This window comes from Echiichthys vipera, assembly GCF_963691815.1.
Source record: "Echiichthys vipera genome assembly, chromosome: 9".
In the NCBI taxonomy this organism is placed as follows: Eukaryota; Metazoa; Chordata; class Actinopteri; order Perciformes; family Trachinidae; genus Echiichthys; species Echiichthys vipera.
Genome location: NC_139834.1, coordinates 12,064,852 through 12,087,417, shown reverse-complemented (window position 1 = coordinate 12,087,417; position 22,566 = coordinate 12,064,852). Strand labels below are relative to the sequence as shown.

Genomic DNA, 22,566 nt, shown 5'->3' with positions numbered 1-22,566 from the left:
TCTACCTGTACTAACACACTAACATCCTGACACTTATTCTAACCTGTACTAACACACTAACATCCTGACACTTATTCTACCTGTACTAACACACTAACATCCTGACACTTATTCTAACCTGTACTAACACACTAACATCCTGACACTTATTCTAACCTGTACTAACACACTAACATCCTGACACTTATTCTACCTGTACTAACACACTAACATCCTGACACTTATTCTACCTGTACTAACACACTAACATCCTGACACTTATTCTAACCTGTACTAACACACTAACATCCTGACACTTATTCTACCTGTACTAACACACTAACATCCTGACACTTATTCTAACCTGTACTAACACACTAACATCCTGACACTTATTCTAACCTGTACTAACACACTAACATCCTGACACTTATTCTAACCTGTACTAACACACTAACATCCTGACACTTATTCTAACCTGTACTAACACACTAACATCCTGACACTTATTCTACCTGTACTAACACACTAACATCCTGACACTTATTCTACCTGTACTAACACACTAACATCCTGACACTTATTCTACCTGTACTAACACACTAACATCCTGACACTTATTCTACCTGTACTAACACACTAACATCCTGACACTTATTCTAACCTGTACTAACACACTAACATCCTGACACTTATTCTAACCTGTACTAACACACTAACATCCTGACACTTATTCTAACCTGTACTAACACACTAACATCCTGACACTTATTCTACCTGTACTAACACACTAACATCCTGACACTTATTCTAACCTGTACTAACACACTAACATCCTGACACTTATTCTAACCTGTACTAACACACTAACATCCTGACACTTATTCTAACCTGTACTAACACACTAACATCCTGACACTTATTCTACCTGTACTAACACACTAACATCCTGACACTTATTCTAACCTGTACTAACACACTAACATCCTGACACTTATTCTACCTGTACTAACACACTAACATCCTGACACTTATTCTAACCTGTACTAACACACTAACATCCTGACACTTATTCTAACCTGTACTAACACACTAACATCCTGACACTTATTCTACCTGTACTAACACACTAACATCCTGACACTTGTTCTAACCTGTACTAACACACTAACATCCTGACACTTATTCTAACCTGTACTAACACACTAACATCCTGACACTTATTCTAACCTGTACTAACACACTAACATCCTGACACTTATTCTAACCTGTACTAACACACTAACATCCTGACACTTATTCTAACCCGTACTAACACACTAACATCCTGACACTTATTCTAACCTGTACTAACACACTAACATCCTGACACTTATTCTAACCTGTACTAACACACTAACATCCTGACACTTATTCTAACCTGTACTAACACACTAACATCCTGACACTTATTCTAACCTGTACTAACACACTAACATCCTGACACTTATTCTACCTGTACTAACACACTAACATCCTGACACTTATTCTAACCTGTACTAACACACTAACATCCTGACACTTGTTCTAACCCGTACTAACACACTAACATCCTGACACTTATTCTAACCCGTACTAACACACTAACATCCTGACACTTATTCTAACCCGTACTAACACACTAACATCCTGACACTTATTCTAACCCGTACTAACACACTAACATCCTGACACTTATTCTAACCTGTACTAACACACTAACATCCTGACACTTACTCTTCTTTTACACTTTATTCTTGTTGTTAGGTTAAAATGTTTTTGTATAGTTGCACTGTCGTTATTTGCTACTCTGTGTGCCCTCAATTGCCCCCGGGGGACGAATAAAGTTTTTTTAATTGAATTGTCAATAACAGTTGAACTAATTTCATCACATATGGAGGATATTGAATGTGCATTCATTTTATGTGGAGTTCTACTGCCCCCTGGTGGCCAAACATTGATCATGCAGCTATAAATAATGTATGAAAATATGTTTTTGTACTTTATGCCTGATGACTGATATCTACTAAGTGACAATGTCATAATTTATAGGCACCATGAAAATGAGTACATAAATCTCTACATATCTCTGCCATATACAGATACTCTATCTAGTATCCATACTTTTTCCAGATGAAGGTAGTCCCATAGGATTCTGGCCCATATCTCACTCTACTCATCATTTTCTCTCACATGCTGAGCTTCTGAGAGGAGGAAGCAAACTTCATAATCATAAGCCAGACCACCAAAAACAAGCTCAACAAAATGACAAACATGATGTCAGAACAGCTCTCGCAAGTAGGCTACAAATGGCTGTCACATTACATTGCATGGGTTAATAAAGCAGTAAATTAAGGTATGAGACACAGCACCCTCCAGATTATCACCAGGAGGCTGCTGTGACCACAACAGTGGCTGGTTTCCAAGAGTTTCCACTGAAGCGTTTATCTCTTAAGTGCTGTACTACTACTGCTGTGGTCCAGGTCATTTATTCTTCAATGTTTCCATTCATTAATCTTCTATTGCAATTGTCTAAAGTTTGACCACATCCATTATATGCGTCAGCGCCTTCATTCATTCTAATATATGAACCATCTCTTTTTCCAGTTCTTTAATACACATTTCGAGCCAACATGTGGCTGGATTACAAAGCTCTTTGCATTCCTTTGCTGATTGGGGAACCATTTGTTTGATTTCTCTCATTTACTCTGCAACTTATGTTCAGGACCACTGTGCATCATCAAAATTTAAAATTCAGGTTTTAATGAGAACTACATTAATACAATACCTTTAGGCACACGTCAAATACAGACTGCAGGGAAATCAAGTTCACATTGTGCTTGTGTAGGCTGGTAATCAAGTCAAGAGCAGCAGCAGCAGCGGTCCACCAATGTAATTGTTTAGACCCAACAGAGCTGTGTTTACTAAAAGGCTCAATTAAAAATGTTATTTAAATCATTTTGAATTTTTAGATATGTCCTCTGCTGGTTCATTGAATTATGTGTACTCTCATTTCCAAGCTACAGCTGTGAGCCTAACACAGGACCATGTTTATGAAAAAACTTAGTACATTAAGTATAACTTAGAAAAACATGCATGCTTACTGATTATCTGTATCCGTCTGCTTAGGCAGTGTTGGACTCCAGTGTAGACTGAAAAAGTGATCAAATTGTGTAAATGATGTGTTTTCCCAGTCAACCCCACACAGTTTCTATGTAGTCTTCCTAAAGTCAGCTGTATGCACAAAAAGAGATATCCTTCTTTAACTTATTTTTTTATTATTCATTTGACTTGGGTTTGTTAAACATTTTAAAGTAGACCGTCCTTTCTTAACATGTGATATCATCTTTGTTGTGTAGCATAAAGCTGTCTCAAATATTTTCAGTGTATTGAGCAAGATCGTGCAGATAATTAATAAATTAGCACAAACATTGAACATTGATTGTTTTGTTTATATATTTATTAAGCAATTTGAATACATTCTATATATTCCAGTATAAATATACATCAAAAAGAAATATCAGTAGAGCAAGAGGAAATAGTTTTCTACTACCACCTAGTGGGTTTGCCTTCTCCGCTATCTTCTTCTTCGAGGTAGCCATCATACAGCTCTCTGAGGTGGAGGATGAGCTCCTCTGTGTTTTGTCCCGTGAGCGCTGACACAGGGATGACCCGATGGGTGACGTGGCTTTTTAGAGTCTCTAGCTTCTCCTGGGCCTCAGGTAGGTCCATTTTGTTGGCTATGATGGCCTGAGGCCTCTGGGATAGACCAGGCTCATACTGGTCAAGTTCATACCGCAAGTGCTGAAGCTGTTTCCAGGGCTCCGGAGTCGACAGGTCCAGCACATAGAGGAGGAAACGACAGCGATCTATGTGACGCAGAAAAGAGATGCCAAGGCCTCGGTTAAGATGGGCTCCTCGTATGATGCCTGGGATGTCAGCAACTACAAAGAGCAAGTGGGAAAGTGAAACATTATACTGAAGAAAAGCTGCATATTTTACAGAGCAAGATCCTCTTAAAACTTGATTATACCAGGGTAGTATAATGAATATAATATATTTATTGTCTGCTTAAAATCAAGTACCTGCAACTTGCTCATGATCTCTGTAATTTACAATCCCTACATGTGGGTTAAGTGTTGTAAAAGGGTAAGCAGCTACAGCAGGCCTGGCATTGGTGATGGCTCTCAACAATGATGATTTCCCAGCATTAGGAAACCCCACCTGAGGAGAAACGATAAATTAAAAAACAGTTCATTATATTTGTGGCTTTGAAAATAAATATGCCAATGAAATTTCAAACATAAGCAGGTTTCTCTCACCAGTCCAGCATGGGCCATAGTGCGAAGCTCTAGCTGAAAGAGCCTCTCCTGGCCTGTTATTCCTGGGGTTACTGTTGTTGGGGCACGGTTCTCATTGGACAGAAAGAATCGATTCCCCTTCCCACCGGCCCCTCCATATACAGCCAGATACTCTTGGCCATGCTCAGAGAGGTCCACTACTGTCTGTCCCTGTTCCTTCACCACGGTGCCTAATGGTACCTTTATGATTGGAAAAAGAAAAAGCAGGTTAGGCAAGGTTGGGCAGTGGATTTATGGTAAAAATGTGACAAAAGTGTTTATAGATTACATTCATAGATTACACGTTATTCATGATCAAATGCATGGACTCACAGAAATATAGGTGCAGCTGCCATTCTTGCCGTAACAGTTCTTGCTGCCCCCTGATTGCCCGTCCTCTCCTTTGTAAACTGGAACTACTTGTGCCAACGATTTGATAAACTTGTCCGCTGAAAGCACATAAATAAGGATTTAATGATGGAAGTGTATTTTGGCATGACCCTGAATGAAGCAAATAAAGTGACTGCGTTGACATGGTTAAAGAAACACAGAAATACGTTCCAGCCTGTAAGATTGCTAGTCCTGAATTTTCAGTGTATAAGTACAGTGTAGGCTCATTCCATGAACCAGACAGACACCCAACTTACCTTTAATAATGATGCCTCCTCCATCACCTCCATTTCCTCCATCTGGTCCACCCCACTCTTTTCTTGGCTCACTGTGAAAGCTGCAGACCCCTTTACCGCCTGACCCAGCCACCAGCTTCACACGACGATGGTCTACAAAGTGACGAGTCTATGAGCCAAATCAAGAACTACTTAGACAGTAGGCTAACAGTAGTGACGAAAACCTTCCTTTTAACAGGCAAGAAGGTGAAAACAGACCCTAGGCTCTATGCTGAGAGAGAGAGAGAGAGAGAGAGAGAGAGAGAGAGAGAGAGAGAGAGAGAGAGAGAGAGAGAGAGAGAGAGAGAGAGAGAGAGAGAGAGAGAGAGAGAGAGAGAGAGAGAGAGAGAGAGAGAGAGAGAGAGAGAGAGAGAGAGAGATGCATGATAACTGATAACAGAAATATTACTAATAATAATAATCATGGCAGTGGATATAGAATAATATGAATAGTTGCAGTAATAGGCTAATACCAAATATATCTATACCAAGTATGACAAATAATCACATCAGTGGCTTTACTAGAATCATATGAATAGCAGCAATAAAACAGTAATAATAATAATAATAATAATACAAATATGACAAATAATACTTGAGGCCGTGGATATATTAGATACTATGCTATGTCTGTCATACAGGTTTCTTTTTGAATTATCCAGTGACACATGTTGGAGAGATTAAGGCATTGCAGGTAAGATATTTCTGTGATGTGATTTTTGTGGATTTTCAGGGTTTTTTCTTTCATAACAAAATATTATGGATGCACGTTGAAGCGTTTTGCAAGGAGATAGACTGAGCAAATGACCCAGCTAAAGGACGATATTTGTCTTGTCCCCAAAGCCATTTCAGTCAAAAGCAACTGGACTTGGTTATTAGTCTAGGAAGACGTTTCACCTCTCATCCAAGAGGCTTCATCAGTTCATGTACGCAACTGACCAGGCTGGGACTGGACCAACTATCTGGTGTGGAGATCCAGGTATTTAACCTCTCACAAGGCCGATGTTGTCACTGGGACCCTTTGTGCTCCAAGTGCCAACGAGTCCGACCGTCGTTAGAGTGACAGTCTTTGGTGAGAAGTAGGTTTGGACTTCGTTAGTGCTCTATTGAGTCTTGGCCACAGTCGTTGGCGTTACAGGAGGCCATTTGTGAACAGTTGTTCTTTGAGGTTAGATTGTTGAATCTTATGAAGGGATGAAAGGGCTGCATTGTAAATTGGAGATAAGTGGTGTCTCAGACCTCCTCCTCTGTTTAGCGATGGTTTCTCTACTTTTGCATAGGTGGCTTCTTTAACTCCTCTTTCAAACCGACATTTGTCTTGGTTTTGAAGGCAACTTAAGGGATATAGATTGTATTATGTTTGTACACACAAATAAAGTAGTGAACTGACTCCATCAATCGATCTCTTTATGTGATGTTACTTAAAAACACCAGGTTGGGGAAAACAAGATTCTTAGCTCAAACACATACCAGCTTCTTTTCAGACAGCTCTCTCTTCTTCGGGTTTCCGCGGACTTTGGTGTACAACGTACAGGAGGTGCTGACATCTCGGACACCACTGGTGACTTTCAGCCTCCACACTGCTGCTGCTGCTGCTGGAGAACAGCTGTGACTGAACTTCAACCCGTTTCTCTGGACCTTTTGTCCTAATATGTATCCTATAAGTATGTCCGGAGAAAGCCACCGAGGGCTTGTAACCCTCGACAACGTCGCCAACATTGTGACGTTCTACAGACACACCGGTACGTTCAGTAAATAGCTACCAACTACAGGAACCTACGGGAAACGTGAAGGGACAGTTCTTCTTCTTCGTTGGGTTTTGCAGACTAGACGCTGCAATGGCGTATTGCTGCCACCAACAGGTTATTAAACACTACATTTAACGTTTGTTTGTATTTGTTTAGCCCACTACTTTGGAGATATATTACTTTCATTATTTTAGTCCAGGCATCCAGGTTAAGTAATATCGCAAAGTAAAAACTGTTTCTGAAAACCCGTTGCGGGATAAATAAAGTAATTCTTCTTCTTCTTCTAAAAAGCTCTCATTTGTAACATATACTTTGCTGTTGCGATTTCGCCCTCTATCGCCACCTTTTGTCCTGGAATGACAGTAGTTTTTTTTCCTTTATATTAAATTGTAATTATAATCGAATAAAAAAACAAAAAAACGTAAGCTAAATTAATGTTATGTAATGTAGTAATAATAAGCTCAATAATTTATTTTTTGTGTGCTGAGATAAAACCTGCCAATCTTTTTAATGCAGTCAAAAAGGTGCATTTTTTAAATAGTGTGGCATCATTTGCCAGGCAATCTCCTCAATCACATTAAACAGACAATAACCTACTAAAAGATCAACATTATTGATCCCACACTAGGGAAATTAATTTAAAGAAACTCAGTAGCGCATACTATTACTATACTAAGTAAGTATACTAAGTATGATAACATTATAAGAATGTGTGATTTCTGACATTTCTTTAATAAATCCACAAAATACAGACATACAAAAGGTGAATGTCAGTTTATTTTTTATATAACAAACAGTAACAAAAGACAGCAGAAAAGATCAGGCAATGCAGTCTAACAATAGATAACATTCATATTTGGATTATGCACGCACACACACACACACACACACACACACACACACACACACACACACACACACACACACACACACACACACACACACACACACACACACACACACACACACACACACACACACACACACACACACACACACACACACACACACACACACACACACACACACACACACACACACACACACACACACACACACACACACACACACACACACATCAGTGATGATACACTACATAGAACTAGAAAAGACTTGCCATACATGTTTAGTTCACAGTTAAATGAAGCACTGATACAAATTCAATGTAGTACAGAGAAGCCTGTGATTGTCACTGTTGAGTGGTACATAGCTATTTAGCTGTTTGACAGCCAGATATCTCCTATGCCTGATTAACCCTGCCACTTTTGTGTTATTTATCCCTCTGAGGTGAGTTTAGTTACTAGAGGTAATACTGCAAAGCTGGACCCTTACAGTCACACTTATAATCCTCATTACTGCTCAAACTGTAAGAAACAGTGATTAGTGAAACCAGAGGTGTTGTCTTACTTCTTTTAAATAAATAAACAAACCAATAAACACTATAATATATGCCCATTTTGTAATCAAACATGCATAAATAAAAAATAACCTTATATGCCCCCTTTCTTATTCTCAATATTATTCTGTTCAACTACTACTAAATAAGAAATACAAGTTTTCACTGCAAAGAATATATTAAAATTGTAAGCGTTATGTCTGTGATGAAATACTTCACATAGTATGTCAATAAGTCACATAAATACAGAAAATCATTTTCTTAAATATGACATGTCAGTTGAAGCCTGCAACATAACATTTAAGAACATTAGACATTGTAAATGACATGTGCTATTATTGTACTGTATGACAACAAACTAATAATGGTATACAGTAGCTTAAGTGTATGTTCACCATAAGAACCAACCTCAACATGACTGACTGAGTGTATTGCACTATGAAGTAGAGGTGCAGGACATCGTTCTGTTCCTGTGTTACTTTGGCTTTTTGAGGATCATTCGTTAAAAAACTGCCTGAATTGCACACTGCAATACAAAGTATCTGACAATATATAGACTGTCAAAATAAAGTGCAGAAAAAGTGGCAATGTGTTTTTATGTAAAATCATTACTGAGTTTAGAGTAATGTGACCCCTCTTAACTCTGCACAATAATGATACATTTGTGTAGAGCAATGCCACTGAAAATATACCAAAAATACTACCACGATGTATGATTATCATGGACAATGACACACACTTCTGGATCTGGGTCAGCCAGCCATCTATTGTGTATATTACCTCAGAACAGTGAAAACACATAATGTTAGACCACACAGCAACACATCACAGTTTGACTAACACAGACAAACCCCCTGATCAAGTCAGGTTTAAGGACCAACGTTTTCACCTTCATAAAATTAATTTCCCTTATTGTGAGATATAACAGCGTCTCAACTAGGAATAAAAGCAAGAGCTGGACCTAGTCTATTAGATAAATATCAAGGAACATTTCCTTTTAGGCTAATTTGCTTTTTATAGCCTCAGTCTCACAAACCACGGGCCTGTTCTGTGCACCAACAAAACAATTTAAAAAAAGAGGCTTGTAAAATAAAATAAACATTAAAAGCAGGGGATGGGATAAAAACAAGTGAAAGGCAAAGACAGAAAAGAAAAAAGGATACAGGCAATTTGCTTAGGCTCATTAAATTACTTTACTGCTCCTTTATAGTACCCTATTTAATTCATATGGAAGGTTTACATTAACTACCTTGATTCTACAAGCACCCTGACTTCTTGTAGGGGGCCAGTAGCAACTCACACCATCAGCTTGCTAGTGAGCAAAACAGACGAGGGAAGCATCACATTTGACTAGATTATGTATTCTTAGTTAGAATGATGGTTAATGAGAGGATAATAAATGCAGCCAGATCTTCTAAACCACAGCTGAGCCAGCGTGTCACTGTTGATCCGTGGATTTTTCATTTTCTTCCAACAAGAAAACAATGTTGTACCTTATTGCTGATAATTTCCATACTGACCCTGCAATGTAAAATGATTCACACTGAGATATAAGATTGCATTTCTTGCATTCTACTGTTCACTTTTTCTTTGATTTTCTGTTATTATGCTGAGAGAGACAGGCAGTAAAAAATATATAATTTAAAGTTATTACATTATTTCCAGTACATGCATCCGCTTTCCTAATGTTTTATACTTGATCACGTAAGAGTTGAATTTAAAAATGCAGGAACCAAGAAACAACATTTGACATTTGGATTACATTTGAAGGGTTGCCGGGCTAGGGAAGTCTTAATAGTATTTATGCCTCAAGCTACTTAAAAAAATGTTTGAGTGTGTGCCCTAGTACAGTATACATTGGCTATGTCATCATACATTTAATTTGGTAAATCAGAGATTAGCGGCAACAGAAGAACATCAAGCATAGACCTTTCTATATATTTTAATTTCTTTTGATCCATTCTATTGATCTATCACCTGCCTTTAACGGAAGTTGAATGTTCACGACTAATATGCATTGTAAGCAAAATACAAAATTGACTGTTGAATTCCCACTAAAATAAGCATTTATCAGGGAGTATATACATATTTTAATATATGTTAAATGAGTAGGCTATTAGCCAGTGTTGCAAATCCATTTTCAGAGAATCAGAGTTATAAGAAAAGTGTGAGATCTGATTTAATTTTATGTACCTGTTCATAAGCATAGGGCCTCTGCGTCTGTGCGCCAGGGCCTCCCTGGGAGGAGCGGTAGGAGCCGTACTGTTGGCTCTGACCCTGCTGATACTGAGAATACTGGGAGGATCCACCCTGGCCAGGACCTGTAGCAGAGGGTTTACATTCAATTCATTTATTTGTTTTATGTGTTTTATGCTTCTGTGCATACACACAATAGGTTATACGAGTTGTTCTAACCATATCCCTGTGGCTGTCCACTGTAGCCTTGTTGAGAGGAGTACTGCTGCTGGCTGAAGGGCTGCTGCTGGCCAGAGCCCTGCTGATACTGGGCCTGCTGTTGACTGTACTGAGAGTTACCTGGTGATATATATACACAGATACACATCATGGTAGTACTTTAGAGAAACATTTAGACAAACCTAGGTTGTAGAGGGCGCAGGAAAGATATCTAAAATAGTTTAAAATTAAAAAATGAATAACTGTTACCTCCTTCATAGTAATGCTGTGAGGATTCATCAAAGGATCTGTCGTAGCCTGGCTCACCATATGAAGACTGTTGATACGTGTATTCCCCATGAACTGTAGAGAACAGTATTCAACACGTGCACAAACTCCTCTGCAAAGCCAAAACATTCATAATACATGTGCACAACAAGGCTTCTTGCTTGTTATGGCTCAAAGCACAAAGAAAAAAGCCTGGAGGAAGTTTATGCGCTCTCTCATCAACACACTGCTATGGAAGTCTCTGAAATCTGAAATTTCGGCACACCAAAAGGGGACAGTATGGACACAGACACACTGGGAGGAAACAGAATTGAGACCAATGTCAATCTTTGGCAATTTCTTTTCTCGAATACTTTTTCTCTCCCACAATAAGGGAAAAAGACAATGACTGTGAGGATGAGCTGAAGCTTCAGCACTGTAGTAAATCTGGCCCAGGCCTATGAGATAGTGCTTAAAAGAAATGTATAATGTAGCTTTGTGTTTTTGAGAGCTGTGTGTGTGAAGTTTATGGATGTGCACGATTACCATCGGGGTAATATTGCCGGTTTATGGGCTCGCTGGAGCTCTGACTGTGTCCATACTGCTCTCCGTAGAACTCGTCTTGTCCCATGTACTGCTGTGCAGATCCTGCAAGACAGGCGACACCACGATTTGTTAAACAATTGATTGGACTAATTGGGTGCTGAATTGGAGAATAAAGGGGCTGTGCTAAGAAAACTTGGGCGAATTAGGTACCCTGAAGGTGTGTGTGTGTGCATATGTGTGTATTAAGAATAATGAAAGACAAAAATAAAAGATTGTAAAAGACATTATGGACAGCTTTCTTGGAAGTCCTAATTGAGTTCTGAGGCTGTTATTTTAATCATGTAGAATTTCACTGTTGAGGATTTTCTGTGGGTTTAAATAATAATGTGATGGAAGTTATTCCAGGCCAACCCAAATTTTTGAAACACTAATTAAAGCGGAACAATTGCAATTAATAATTCCATGACAAATTACATGAGATGTAATTTTGGAGGAGAAAATGAGGATTACAGAAAGCCAGTTATCAGGGAGAATCTGAGCTCTGCTTGGCGGTGGTGTGCAGAAACTCCAGATTCCACTCTGTTCTTTTCCCTTTCCATTCTAACAAACTCAGAAGACCAAGAGAAAGAACTCTCTGGAAGATGCATGCTATGCAAGAGCTATGCACAGTCTCATCTCTTTAACAAATCACAATCTGCCCCAAAGTTTCCAAATACAGAGATGAGCTTAAAATAAATAAAAAAAAAATCATCTTGACTCCTGCAAAAATAGCAAAACAATTTCATAGCAACATATCTGATAATTCCTGATATGACCAAGAAGCCACAGTTGACAGAGAAGCCCTAGCAACAGCCCCACGACCAATCAGGGAGTGACTGCTGATAGAGGTGAGCAGCTTAACTATAGACAACAATTCCATGACAAAGTTCTATCTGGAAATACTTTACCCACTCATGCGAGGATAATAGTGTACCAGGGTGAATGAGGACATACAATCATGGCTAGTTGCCCTGGAAACAGTATCCCATTCTTTTTATATATGCGAGTTATACGTGTCCAGTCTACACCCTTCAAAAGACATAACAAGACAGGGTGGCGCTATTATTAGGCACATGCTGACACAGCACAAGTGATTTAGAGACAGAAACCTAGGGTGACAAGAGTGATACATCCCCAGTCTTCCTCTTAAAGTTGCAGGAAGGCAGACTGAGATAGCCTAATAATTTATTTTTTTTAAAACAGATGCCATACACACACTAATACTTCCGCAACATACGTTTTCCATCAATCTGGAGACATCCAGAGCCACACCTAATGGAAACCTGTCCAAACCGTTACAAACTTTACATTCACACATCCATTATTAAACACAAAAAACAAACCCATTGCCACACCAAACTGACATGAAGAAGTCTTACCACCTACCTTGCTGTGAGGAGCGGTAGGATCCCATTGGTCTCTGAGACATCATACTGTTTCCTTGACTGCCCTGACCCATCATGCCCATGGACTGCTGTCCCTGATAGCTTTGGGCCCCAGCCTGGGATGAGGAGTAGTGTGGAGTGGCAGACTGTTGGTGCATCATGGAGACTGGGAACAAGGTGTGATTATGGGAGGAGAGATGATGATCTTATACGTTAATATACAGAAACATGCTCTATATGCATATACCAGCTTTAACATTCAGCAACATATACAGCATTCAGGGAATGGATAGTGGCAGAAATGTGCATAATTAAACTGAGAAATAAAGAAGGTGGCCCAAGGCAATCAGGGCGCAGAGAAAAGCCAAAAGGGGTCCAAGGCAGTCAGCGGTCTCTTAAAGAAAATAGCTCTTAAAAGAGATGCTTTCAAGATGTTGCTCTGAAGTTTAACTGCAAACAAAACAAGTGAAGTCAGTGCATAAACAGAAGTATCCACACAGACATCCAGGGAAAGGAGGGCTGCATCTCAAAGTCAGAAGATAAGGAGAGGTAAAGCCTGGAGCAGGAGGAAGAAGGGGAGAGGCAGGAAACCTCTTTGATGAACTGAATGTGTTTGGTTATTTTGATGATTGCACTGGACTAGGAGGGAATTTACAGATTGATGAGAGCAGGTATGCATGTAAGCAAATGCATTATTCAAGATCAATGAGCTGTTTGTCATGAATACATTCAGAGGTATTTCAGTAATCATCTAACTATTTTACCATATGTTTTCTGCCTCACTTTGAACACTTGAAAGGCACTACTTTCATCATCCCTTCCTCCAAGAGTCAAATCTAGCATTGCAACTAAATATAGTACAAAATAAAAACAAAATAGACATCTTGCATCTTAGTGGTACCAAATTAAGCTCATTTTCAGGTTCATACTTCTAGGTAGATTTTAGGTCAAATTTAGGTTACTACTAGAACGTGTCACATACTGTCTGAATATATCTGTACTGACCCTCACCTTCACGCTCCAATTTAGCACCTTCTTCTTTAAGGCACCCTACCGAAAAATCCCAGTCTGCTCTGATTGATTAGCGTTTTTGGGTCTTCCGCTTCGGCACTCTCTGCTTTATTATCACAACCCTATAGAATTCCTGACGGCTTGTTTAAAGGCACAGTTTCTAAATACGGGCTGTGTTTTTCTCCTTGGATCGAGTGTTTTGATACTTTCATAGTGTTTATGTTGCACCTTGACCTTCTGAAAATCCCACTTTTTACAATATGGGACCTTTAAGAGTTTAGTTTAGGTGCTTTTAATTTAAAAGGCTGAAAGTATTCCTTTCCATAAATATAGACCAAATATCCTGATTGGGCACCTCCATTCCTGGCTCACCTTGATTGGACTGCATGTTGAGGTTGCTGCGGGAGGAGGAAGAGGAGGATGAGGATGTGGAGGAAGAAGAGGAAGAAGAGCCATAGCCAGGCCCAGGGCCCTGGATCATGCTGCCCTGGGAGGAGGGTGCAGTGTGGTTGTAGCCGGAGGCTGAGGCAGAGCTACCGTAGCCGCTGGTTGGCAGGCTGAGGGATGCGGAGGGAATAGCCGACTGCACCTGACCAGACTGCTGCTGCATGGGGGCATGGCTGGGGCCTGACGACACACACGCACAGTCAGAGCAGCCAGGTGTGGTGCCATATCATATTAATCACGGGCCCACATTCAGTTCATCTTTACAGGAAGCTTGCATGGGTCATGAGTCATGAGTGTTAATGTTGTGTGTAAATGAATTAGAAACAGAAAGAAGGAAAAAGTTGCTATCGCTGCAAACAAATGGGACTATCAGACCATTAGCTGAATGGGATCATCAGATATTTGCAGCCAATAAAGACGAGAGACACTGTGAAAGACAAGACATGGTATTGTGTCTGTGGACATGCAACATGCAGCAAAGTAAGGATCAGACGAGCACTCAAGACGGGACAACTAGATGGAGGTGTGTATTTACTTACAGAATCTGGGTTTGTGTGTTAAATAAAGTATTAAAATAGTAGTAAATGCACATTTGTGTTAAAATCTCACCATTGCTTATCTGGTTCTGCATCATCGATGTTGGGGGCTGTCCTGGTGCCATATTATCATTGAGGTTGCTTGGAGCATGTCCCCCACTTTGACCCATCCCTCCAGGACCAATGGACATGTTGGTAGTGGGAGGCTAGGAAGTAAAAACATAATTGATCAATTAAAGAAACAACTGAGAGACTAAGCAACCTTATTGCTCTCCTCCATGTCCTCATTCCCCTTACTCCATATTGTGTCGCAATATATTTGTTTTTTGTATTATCGGTGGATAATTTACCCAAATATGTTTTCTGGGTTAATTATAAATAATTTTTCTTTTAAAAGGAGAGAAGGTGAGGGATGGCAGGAGCAAAATGAATCTGATGAAAATGGGAAATGTTACTTCATGAAGGACTCACTGCAGGTAGTAGTGACTGCATGTTCTGATTCGAATCTGCTATTGTGGCCAGGTAAACAAGATTTCTGTGCAGGATCTGCTGATACCTGTAAACAATGTTTTTTTAAATAAAACAGTTTTATTTACTCATTGTTACCATAATATGACATTTACAAGACATCAGTTAGAAAAAAAAAACACTTACTGTGTGCATTCAGCTGTCTTTCCTTTACTTTGGTAATCCATTATACATTGTATCAAGTGATGATTTTCATCCAGCATCTTTAGGAGATAGCAAAACAACTTAAGTCCACAGTACCTCAAATTGCATTAAATGCCTACAGTAAGATTTGCCTTATAAGACATGTGATGTCCTTGATTCTCAGAACTGCAACCAGTCTATGAACCTTTTTTTCTGGGTCAGGAGCCAAATGAAGCAGCAGACAGCTTCCCAGTCTTTATTTAGGACATCGTTTGAAAGTCCCTGTCTTAAGGATGCATAGCGGGTTTTTTTCCCACACTTTTTTTTATTTTTTTTTACCAGAAATACCGTTCAGTTAAGAATAAAAAAAAACGGATATAAAGCTCTGTATTTTCCTGTGTTGCTCAGTTTCCCTCCACCCTACACTACTGTGCCTTTCTCAGTGGATGCTGTTTTTTTTGCAACAAAGCAGGTGTCCATAATAACCACCTAGCCTACACCTGACAATAAACTGACACTAACAAGGAAAACATCAAATTGGGTGTTGTGCTTTAAAATTATGGAAACTATAACTACACCATCTAAAACATATCTATTTGACATAGGCTACGATACAAATAAAAATCATCATTCGTCAGAAGAAGAGCGAGACTAACAGCCTCACACGTAAACAGCTCCAAGCCAGTGATGAGCCTAAACGGCCGTCTACATCACATCCACGGCTTTGTTTGGTTCGCACCTTCGCACTGTATCGTTACAATACCAGTTGCCATTTCTTCTGATATTCACCGCAGGCTACTTTCTCTGCACTGGCGGTGGACCGCACACTCCCACCCAGACTACATTATATGGCTCATCACACCCGTCTGAAGAATTTTACCTTTTGAATCGTTTGCTGTGTCACCTCCCCTTTACTCCTGGGGCGCGCCGATGAAAATGCCACCGACATTTTGTCATATGGGAAATAAATGCGCTTCTTTTATTCTAACATTTATTATCTCGAGCGAAGCCCTCTATTTGGTTCCATAGTATGTCCATTACCAGGAAATGGGGGCGTTGACATGGACTCTCTGTCAGGAATAAAGGAAAATAAGAATACACTGGATTTCTCTGATTGCCTAACTAAACATACGATTTTATTGAAAGGTATTTATGGTGTGCATGCAAATCATATGACAGATAATACACTGTTACGTGACAGCGGAAAATCCCTCTCCCTCAGTTTTTGGTATAGCCCGGACAGTGAGCAGCCTACCACTTTCATCGTCTGTAGACAGAGTATATCTTTTGATTTTTGAAAGCCAATCAGTCCACATTGTAGCCTAGAGGGTGATCGGCGCGCAAAATCTCCAAGAAATTAAGGAGAGTTGCCAAAAAATGTTTTTGCACCTTCAGCAAAAATGTGAAGACTTACCACAATCTCATGTTTGTAACAATATCACCATGCACCTGACAATATTTCCCTCCCCTGTCAATCAGGGACGTCTACATATGGACCCCATATCAAGCGACCCGTCTGTTTTGTTGCTTGTCCTACTAAATGCCTATAATTAGACATTTACAGTATTAACAAAAATACCTGCTTCTTATAAAAGACAATGCAAGGTAATACCCATAAACACCTGTCCCAGAATAAGGATCATGTAGCCTAGTATTAGCAGAGGTGGAAGAAGTAAAACCCATTTACTTATTAGCAAAGGTAGGCTACACTGCAAATACCCGTAAAAAATAAAATAAAAGTAGATCACTAACATTTAAAGTTTCAATAGTAAAAGAAATGTCTGTAGTTCATGAAAAATATTTCCCTGCCAGTGTTTTACTTTGATGTTTCTGAATGTATATTGCTGCTCCATCAATGTGTAGGCTGCCATTTTTTATATTTTACTGCAAAATATTAAAGGCTGTGCTAATAAGAACCACAGAGAGATATAGATATCTCTATAGCTTTGCGACAATGAATTTCCCCACTAATGCCGCTTTCAGAGACCGATTTATCTTATGTTGGAGTACTCAACCCATAACCCTTCATACTTTAGTTCATCCAGCTAATTCAAACCCACATTTTTATATACACATGGGCTTCACTGGACCAATGTGAAACATTGTAAACTGAAAAGTGACTGAAGCTAAGTTTAGCAGAGCCAAAGGTATTTGCCTGTGAGATGTAGTGCAGTGCAAGTCTAACATGGAAATACTCAAGTACCTGTAGTTACTACAGGAGTGACCAATGTGACAAATATGATGGGATATATCCTCAGAGAGCGTGATATGAGTGCACCAGCAATTTTCAGTTTATTTACTCACTTGTTGCTTCAATGACAAAAAAAAAAAATATACAAGATTAAGCTTTTAAATATATTTAAGTTTAGTTCATATTCACAACATTTGTTAATGAAATAACTCCCAAAGCCAGATACATTTTTAAATATGAAACTAATACACGTTTGGGAGTGAAATTCTTCCAAGTAGCAGAAAACAAAACAGAAATGTACACTCCCCATTTAATTGTTAAAGAAAAACTCTTAAAAAGGCAAACAAAAGGCTTTTGAGGGCAAAACTACCATTGTCAAACACGTGTGCAGTCATGCATACATATTCAAAATTGAACTAAATGACAAAAAGGGCATAAAGAAAAATACAATACTGGCAATATTGGGGCAGGATAACTATCGGGAGAAAAAAAGTTGGACAAGAGCAGCTTTTGCTGGTTATCATAATGGGTAATTGTCCCATTTGTTACACAAAGGAAGCCATCATTGGAGGATGGGGCTGCTTTAGTGCCTTGGTATCAAACTCTGACCTTTACAGCTGTCCACTCCTGGTTCTGTAAGATAGAGTCTGAGCAGTACCCTGTCCTCTTCGTCCAGTGTAGCCTCCTCTAAAACCTTGGCCCCTCCGGAACCGTCCAGTGACTCCAAAAGTCTCCAGATTGCGCTTCCGCTCCTCTGCCCATGTTAGTCTGAAACCATTGGTTAACACAAAGAGGCACAAGCCTGTAGCTCCACATACAGCAAAAACTAAGTTGAGGATAAAAAAGGGCCACTGTTTACCTGAACTTATTATCAGTCGAGATGTTGTCAAAGAAAGACTTTGATTTGTCGTAGTAGCAGTTTGGTCCGAAAGGATTATCCTCTACAGTCATGTGAAATTCTTTTTCTTTCACCTCTTGATTTTCACCTGAAGACAGAAACATGACTGCAACGTAACTGACGGGATATGCTATGCAAGACCAAGCTAGGTGAATGTGTGTTAAAAAACTAACATGATAAACCATATCACTGTCAAAGCCAACGATGAAAAAGCAGTGGGCCATTTATGATCACTTGAGCGGAGGAACCAACCTTTCATCTTGTCCTGCACCTCTCTCTCCAGCTCTTCTTTCATAAACTGTGCATTTGAGGAATCAAAATCAAAGTCTGTGTCAAACTTGAGGATGGCAGATGGAACATTAGCCACCATCAGCTGGCCTCGACTACGGTTCCTGCGCCTCCGAGGTCCTAAGATTTTTTTAAAACAAAAAATAAAAATTAATGTTAAGACTTTGCAATTTGTATCCAGAAAATTTCGATTTTTACTCTTTTGCAAACATTTCAAATACCTTTTCTTCTTCTGGGCGGTGACCTGGATTGATAGTTCTGCTGCTGAGTTTCCTGCCGAGCATTGGGCACACCTGGGCCTGACTCCGCTTAAAATAAAAAAAAACACCCTCTTAAGATTGCTCACAAGTGCGCTGATGGACATTCCCTGAGCAATTAGTAAACGCACTGCATTTCTGTATGCTTACTGGTGGCTCCAGTAGCCCTTCTGGTCTGGGAACTCTCTCCTCTAGGCCTCTGGGGCCTCTTTCTCTCCCACTGTTGCTCCTGCTGCTGGGATGCAGTCAAGCCTCCCCTTATAGCTCTATCCCCAGGGATGGTTTGAACAGACTTTTCCACCATGGGCCCCCTTACCACCTGTAAGCCTGGAACTACAGGCCCTGCATGACAAACAACCAAATACTGTGGTATACAAATAACCTACTTAAAAGTACTCAGCTTCACTACTGATGTGGGTTAATGGTTACTTTACCAGCAGTAAATATGGGTTAATTGACTTACCAAGGCCAAGAGCTGCAGCATACTGCTGATTAAGTAGAGAGCTGGCAGCAAGCTGGTTGAAGGCAGGCCTCCTTAGGGGGCTGAAGTGTCCATGAGGTGAGTAGATGCCTGGAGAGCCTGTACTGGAAGACTAAACATAAAAAACAAAAAAAATTAAAATTAAGAATGAACATTTCCTGGATCTTCCTACTTTATCCTCTTTTAGGTTCGCTACGTGGGGTATAAGCCATGCAGGTAATATATACCTGTACTATTGCAGGATCATGGGGTAGGCCATGGTGAGATCTCGGAGGCTCACACAGTGTGATGTCCTTAATATCACTTCCACGGAAAGTGATGTACTCAAAGATGTCATATTTGGGTGGTGTTGGTCTGTCAGTGGGTCTTCCCTCCGTTCCAAAACACTTGACTGGTTGAGAACATATTTGATAAGAGGGAACAAAAGTGACATACGTTTCAATTCAAAGTCTACAAAATGCACGTTTTTTGGACATGCTGAGAGGCTGTCAAGTACATAGACCCGCAACACTCACCTTTTGCCAGCACTACTGTGGAGTTCACTTTATCAATTGTATACAAAATCCCCTCATAACGATTCTGGGCTTTTGAAATCAGCCCTATTTTGCAGCCAATATAGGGCTTTGATGAGCTCATGGCGGGAAAATATTCAGGACAATGGCTCATAAATCTCAACTCAGACGGCAGCGTTCATGCCTTCGAGTCACCGGAAAGTATTTATAGGCGTCCACAGGTGCCTTGATACCACGCCCACTGATTTAGGCTTAAACGCACCTGACTATAATTGATATAAAAATGATTCACTCTGCACTGTAGCTTCGATTCACTTGATATCCTTGGTTTTATCTTTTGTTTTTATTTTATTTGCTTGTTTTATTTTTTATACTTAATCTATCTGAATGTCATTTTATATATAAACGTCATTTGTATGTGTTTTTTCCCAATGCATTTCATGTTTTATGTAGAGCACTCTGAACCTTGTTCAAAAATAAACTTGCCTACCAGTATGCTACACTGTTTTGGTCTGATATTTATTTTGATAACATTCATCAAATTTAAACAAGAATTTGACACGGATAATATATTGCTGCACCGTTAAGAAGCCAGAGCATAATTCTGCAAAATAACTATGCTGTTGATCTTCGCTCGCAAGAGCTTGACATCTGCACAGCCTGACAACATGAGTGCTCTCTGTGAGCGCTGGGGCAGCTGCACACAGCTGCTGCTCCTGGAAGAGATAAAACCAACGCAGCCATTTTGAGTCGTATACGATTAAGACAAACGGATACACAATGCTTCGATACTGTGTATGAATCTGAAAAGGCATGTTGTACAAAACAGACTCTTTTCAGAGAATCTCCTAGGTTTGATAAAGTCCCACCAGGGGAAAGCTCTGTGAGTGGTACTGATGTTTTCCGTGGAGCCGACACACGGAGCTGACGCTCGCAACCATAGACATAAAGAGTAGACGCCTCATCGAACGTTGGGCCTATTGGCGCTGACGAGCGGTGGAGCCGCCATCTTGGCCCGGTCGCCCGCTCCACTCAGTGTAAGGACAGGACACGGTTCAGCGTATTTTAATATTCACAGTGGGATTAACAGTAATAGAATATTCTGATATATGATTTATGTGATGTATGATAGGTGTTTTACAAACACTATAAATATAAACACAACAAGAGAAATCATTTATAGAGGATTAATAGGCTATATTTCATACATGAATACATAAATCTCTCTCTCACTCTCTCTCTCTCTCTCTCTCTCTCTCTCTCTCACACACACACACACACACACACACAAACACACGCAAGCACACACACACACACACAAACACACGCAAGCACACACACACACACACAAACACACGCACGCACACACACACACACACACACACTCAGAGAAAATTAAAATACATATAAATCAAGAGTATCAGTACAATTAGGTCAGAGAGAGAGAGATGACATTTTGGACACATCTAAATACAAGTCAAACAGACACACTTTCATTTAAAGCACTAAAAAGAAACCAAGAGCCGAACCCTATATGTTTACAAATATTCAGAAATGATCCATGCTCTGCCAGTCGCATAGTCGTGGTAGTGGAGAGGAGAGGGAGCGAGTGTGTGTGGTATAAAAATATATATAACATTTTGTTAAATCGATCATTTTCACACTGTTTTGTTATTGCACAGTTACCAATTTGAGTGTAGCTCTAATTGGTAAAGACAGTGATGTTGTAGGAGAACTTTGTATAGTATCTAAAATGACTGTGTCCTTGTTTTTAGGCAAGGTCTAATTATGTGAATGTCTTCTTTATTACATATTTTAATTATGTAGTAATTGTATTTAATGTGCAAACAAAAACACGGGGCATAGTTCAGTAATATCCATTTTAAATTATACAAACCATTTAAGATTTTTCCTTAGTTAAATAAATTTATGATTTTTTCTTTTCAGACTGTTTCAACTTCTGTGGTACAACTGAACTAAAAAAGCCTGGACTCATCAGTTCTGCTTTACAAACATGTGACGTTCGTCCTGCTTTAAGTGGAGATGTGGAGAACCAAGTAAAAATGTATGGAACATTTTGTTCAGCTGTGAGAATATCGGGCACAGAGTGGAAATACATGTTCACGCTTGCCTCGTAAATCTCTAATTCATTCTTTATAATAAAGCCCACATCATGTTGCTCCTGTTTGATTAAACAGTTTAACAGCAAAGGATATTGATCAGATTCTGTCACTTCTCCTTTGATAGTCTAAACTTTAAAAAAAAATTGACATGACATGAAAAATGATCTCATAATTCATGTCAATGTCATGTTCAATATTTAAAAAAACAAAACTGAGAATATCTGAGGTGACCTGAGATGAACTGTCTCTGAAGTGTCTTCCTCTCATGAAACCCCAGCACATCCTCCGCTGACCTAATGCTGGAAATGTGCAATCCATTTACACTAGACCACATGTACGACAACCCCTCTCCTCCCTGCTTCTCCTTTAATATCTACACAGGCACACACACACA

General features: G+C 39.6%; 3 protein-coding genes across 3 annotated transcripts; all 3 read right to left on the bottom strand.

The window, feature by feature from the left end:
• Nucleotides 1-3,546: 3,546 nt before the first annotated feature.
• On the bottom strand, nt 3,547-6,739 carry mtg2 (mitochondrial ribosome-associated GTPase 2; the record flags this gene model as incomplete). Its single annotated transcript, XM_083920504.1, has 6 exons — nt 6,473-6,739; nt 4,985-5,132; nt 4,671-4,786; nt 4,320-4,538; nt 4,083-4,221; nt 3,547-3,941 (listed from the first exon to the last, which is right to left on the bottom strand). The coding sequence occupies exons 1-6, from the start codon at nt 6,719-6,721 to the stop codon at nt 3,547-3,549; spliced, it is 1,266 nt and encodes a 421-aa protein (XP_083776630.1). The 5' UTR covers nt 6,722-6,739.
• A 2,901-nt stretch (nt 6,740-9,640) lies between these two features.
• LOC310951342 (calcium-responsive transactivator-like) lies at nt 9,641-16,371 on the bottom strand (the record flags this gene model as incomplete). Its single annotated transcript, XM_083919521.1, has 11 exons — nt 9,641-9,667; nt 10,340-10,467; nt 10,562-10,681; nt 10,811-10,903; nt 11,354-11,455; nt 12,779-12,943; nt 14,161-14,415; nt 14,845-14,977; nt 15,243-15,327; nt 15,426-15,502; nt 16,303-16,371. The coding sequence occupies 11 exons, from the start codon at nt 16,369-16,371 to the stop codon at nt 9,641-9,643; spliced, it is 1,254 nt and encodes a 417-aa protein (XP_083775647.1).
• A 1,853-nt stretch (nt 16,372-18,224) lies between these two features.
• lsm14b (LSM family member 14B) lies at nt 18,225-20,173 on the bottom strand (the record flags this gene model as incomplete). The annotated part of the gene is made up of 8 exons (XM_083920503.1): nt 18,225-18,381; nt 18,473-18,599; nt 18,764-18,919; nt 19,021-19,107; nt 19,207-19,398; nt 19,520-19,649; nt 19,765-19,928; nt 20,053-20,173. The coding sequence occupies 8 exons, from the start codon at nt 20,171-20,173 to the stop codon at nt 18,225-18,227; spliced, it is 1,134 nt and encodes a 377-aa protein (XP_083776629.1).
• Between the last annotated feature and the right edge of the window lie 2,393 nt (nt 20,174-22,566).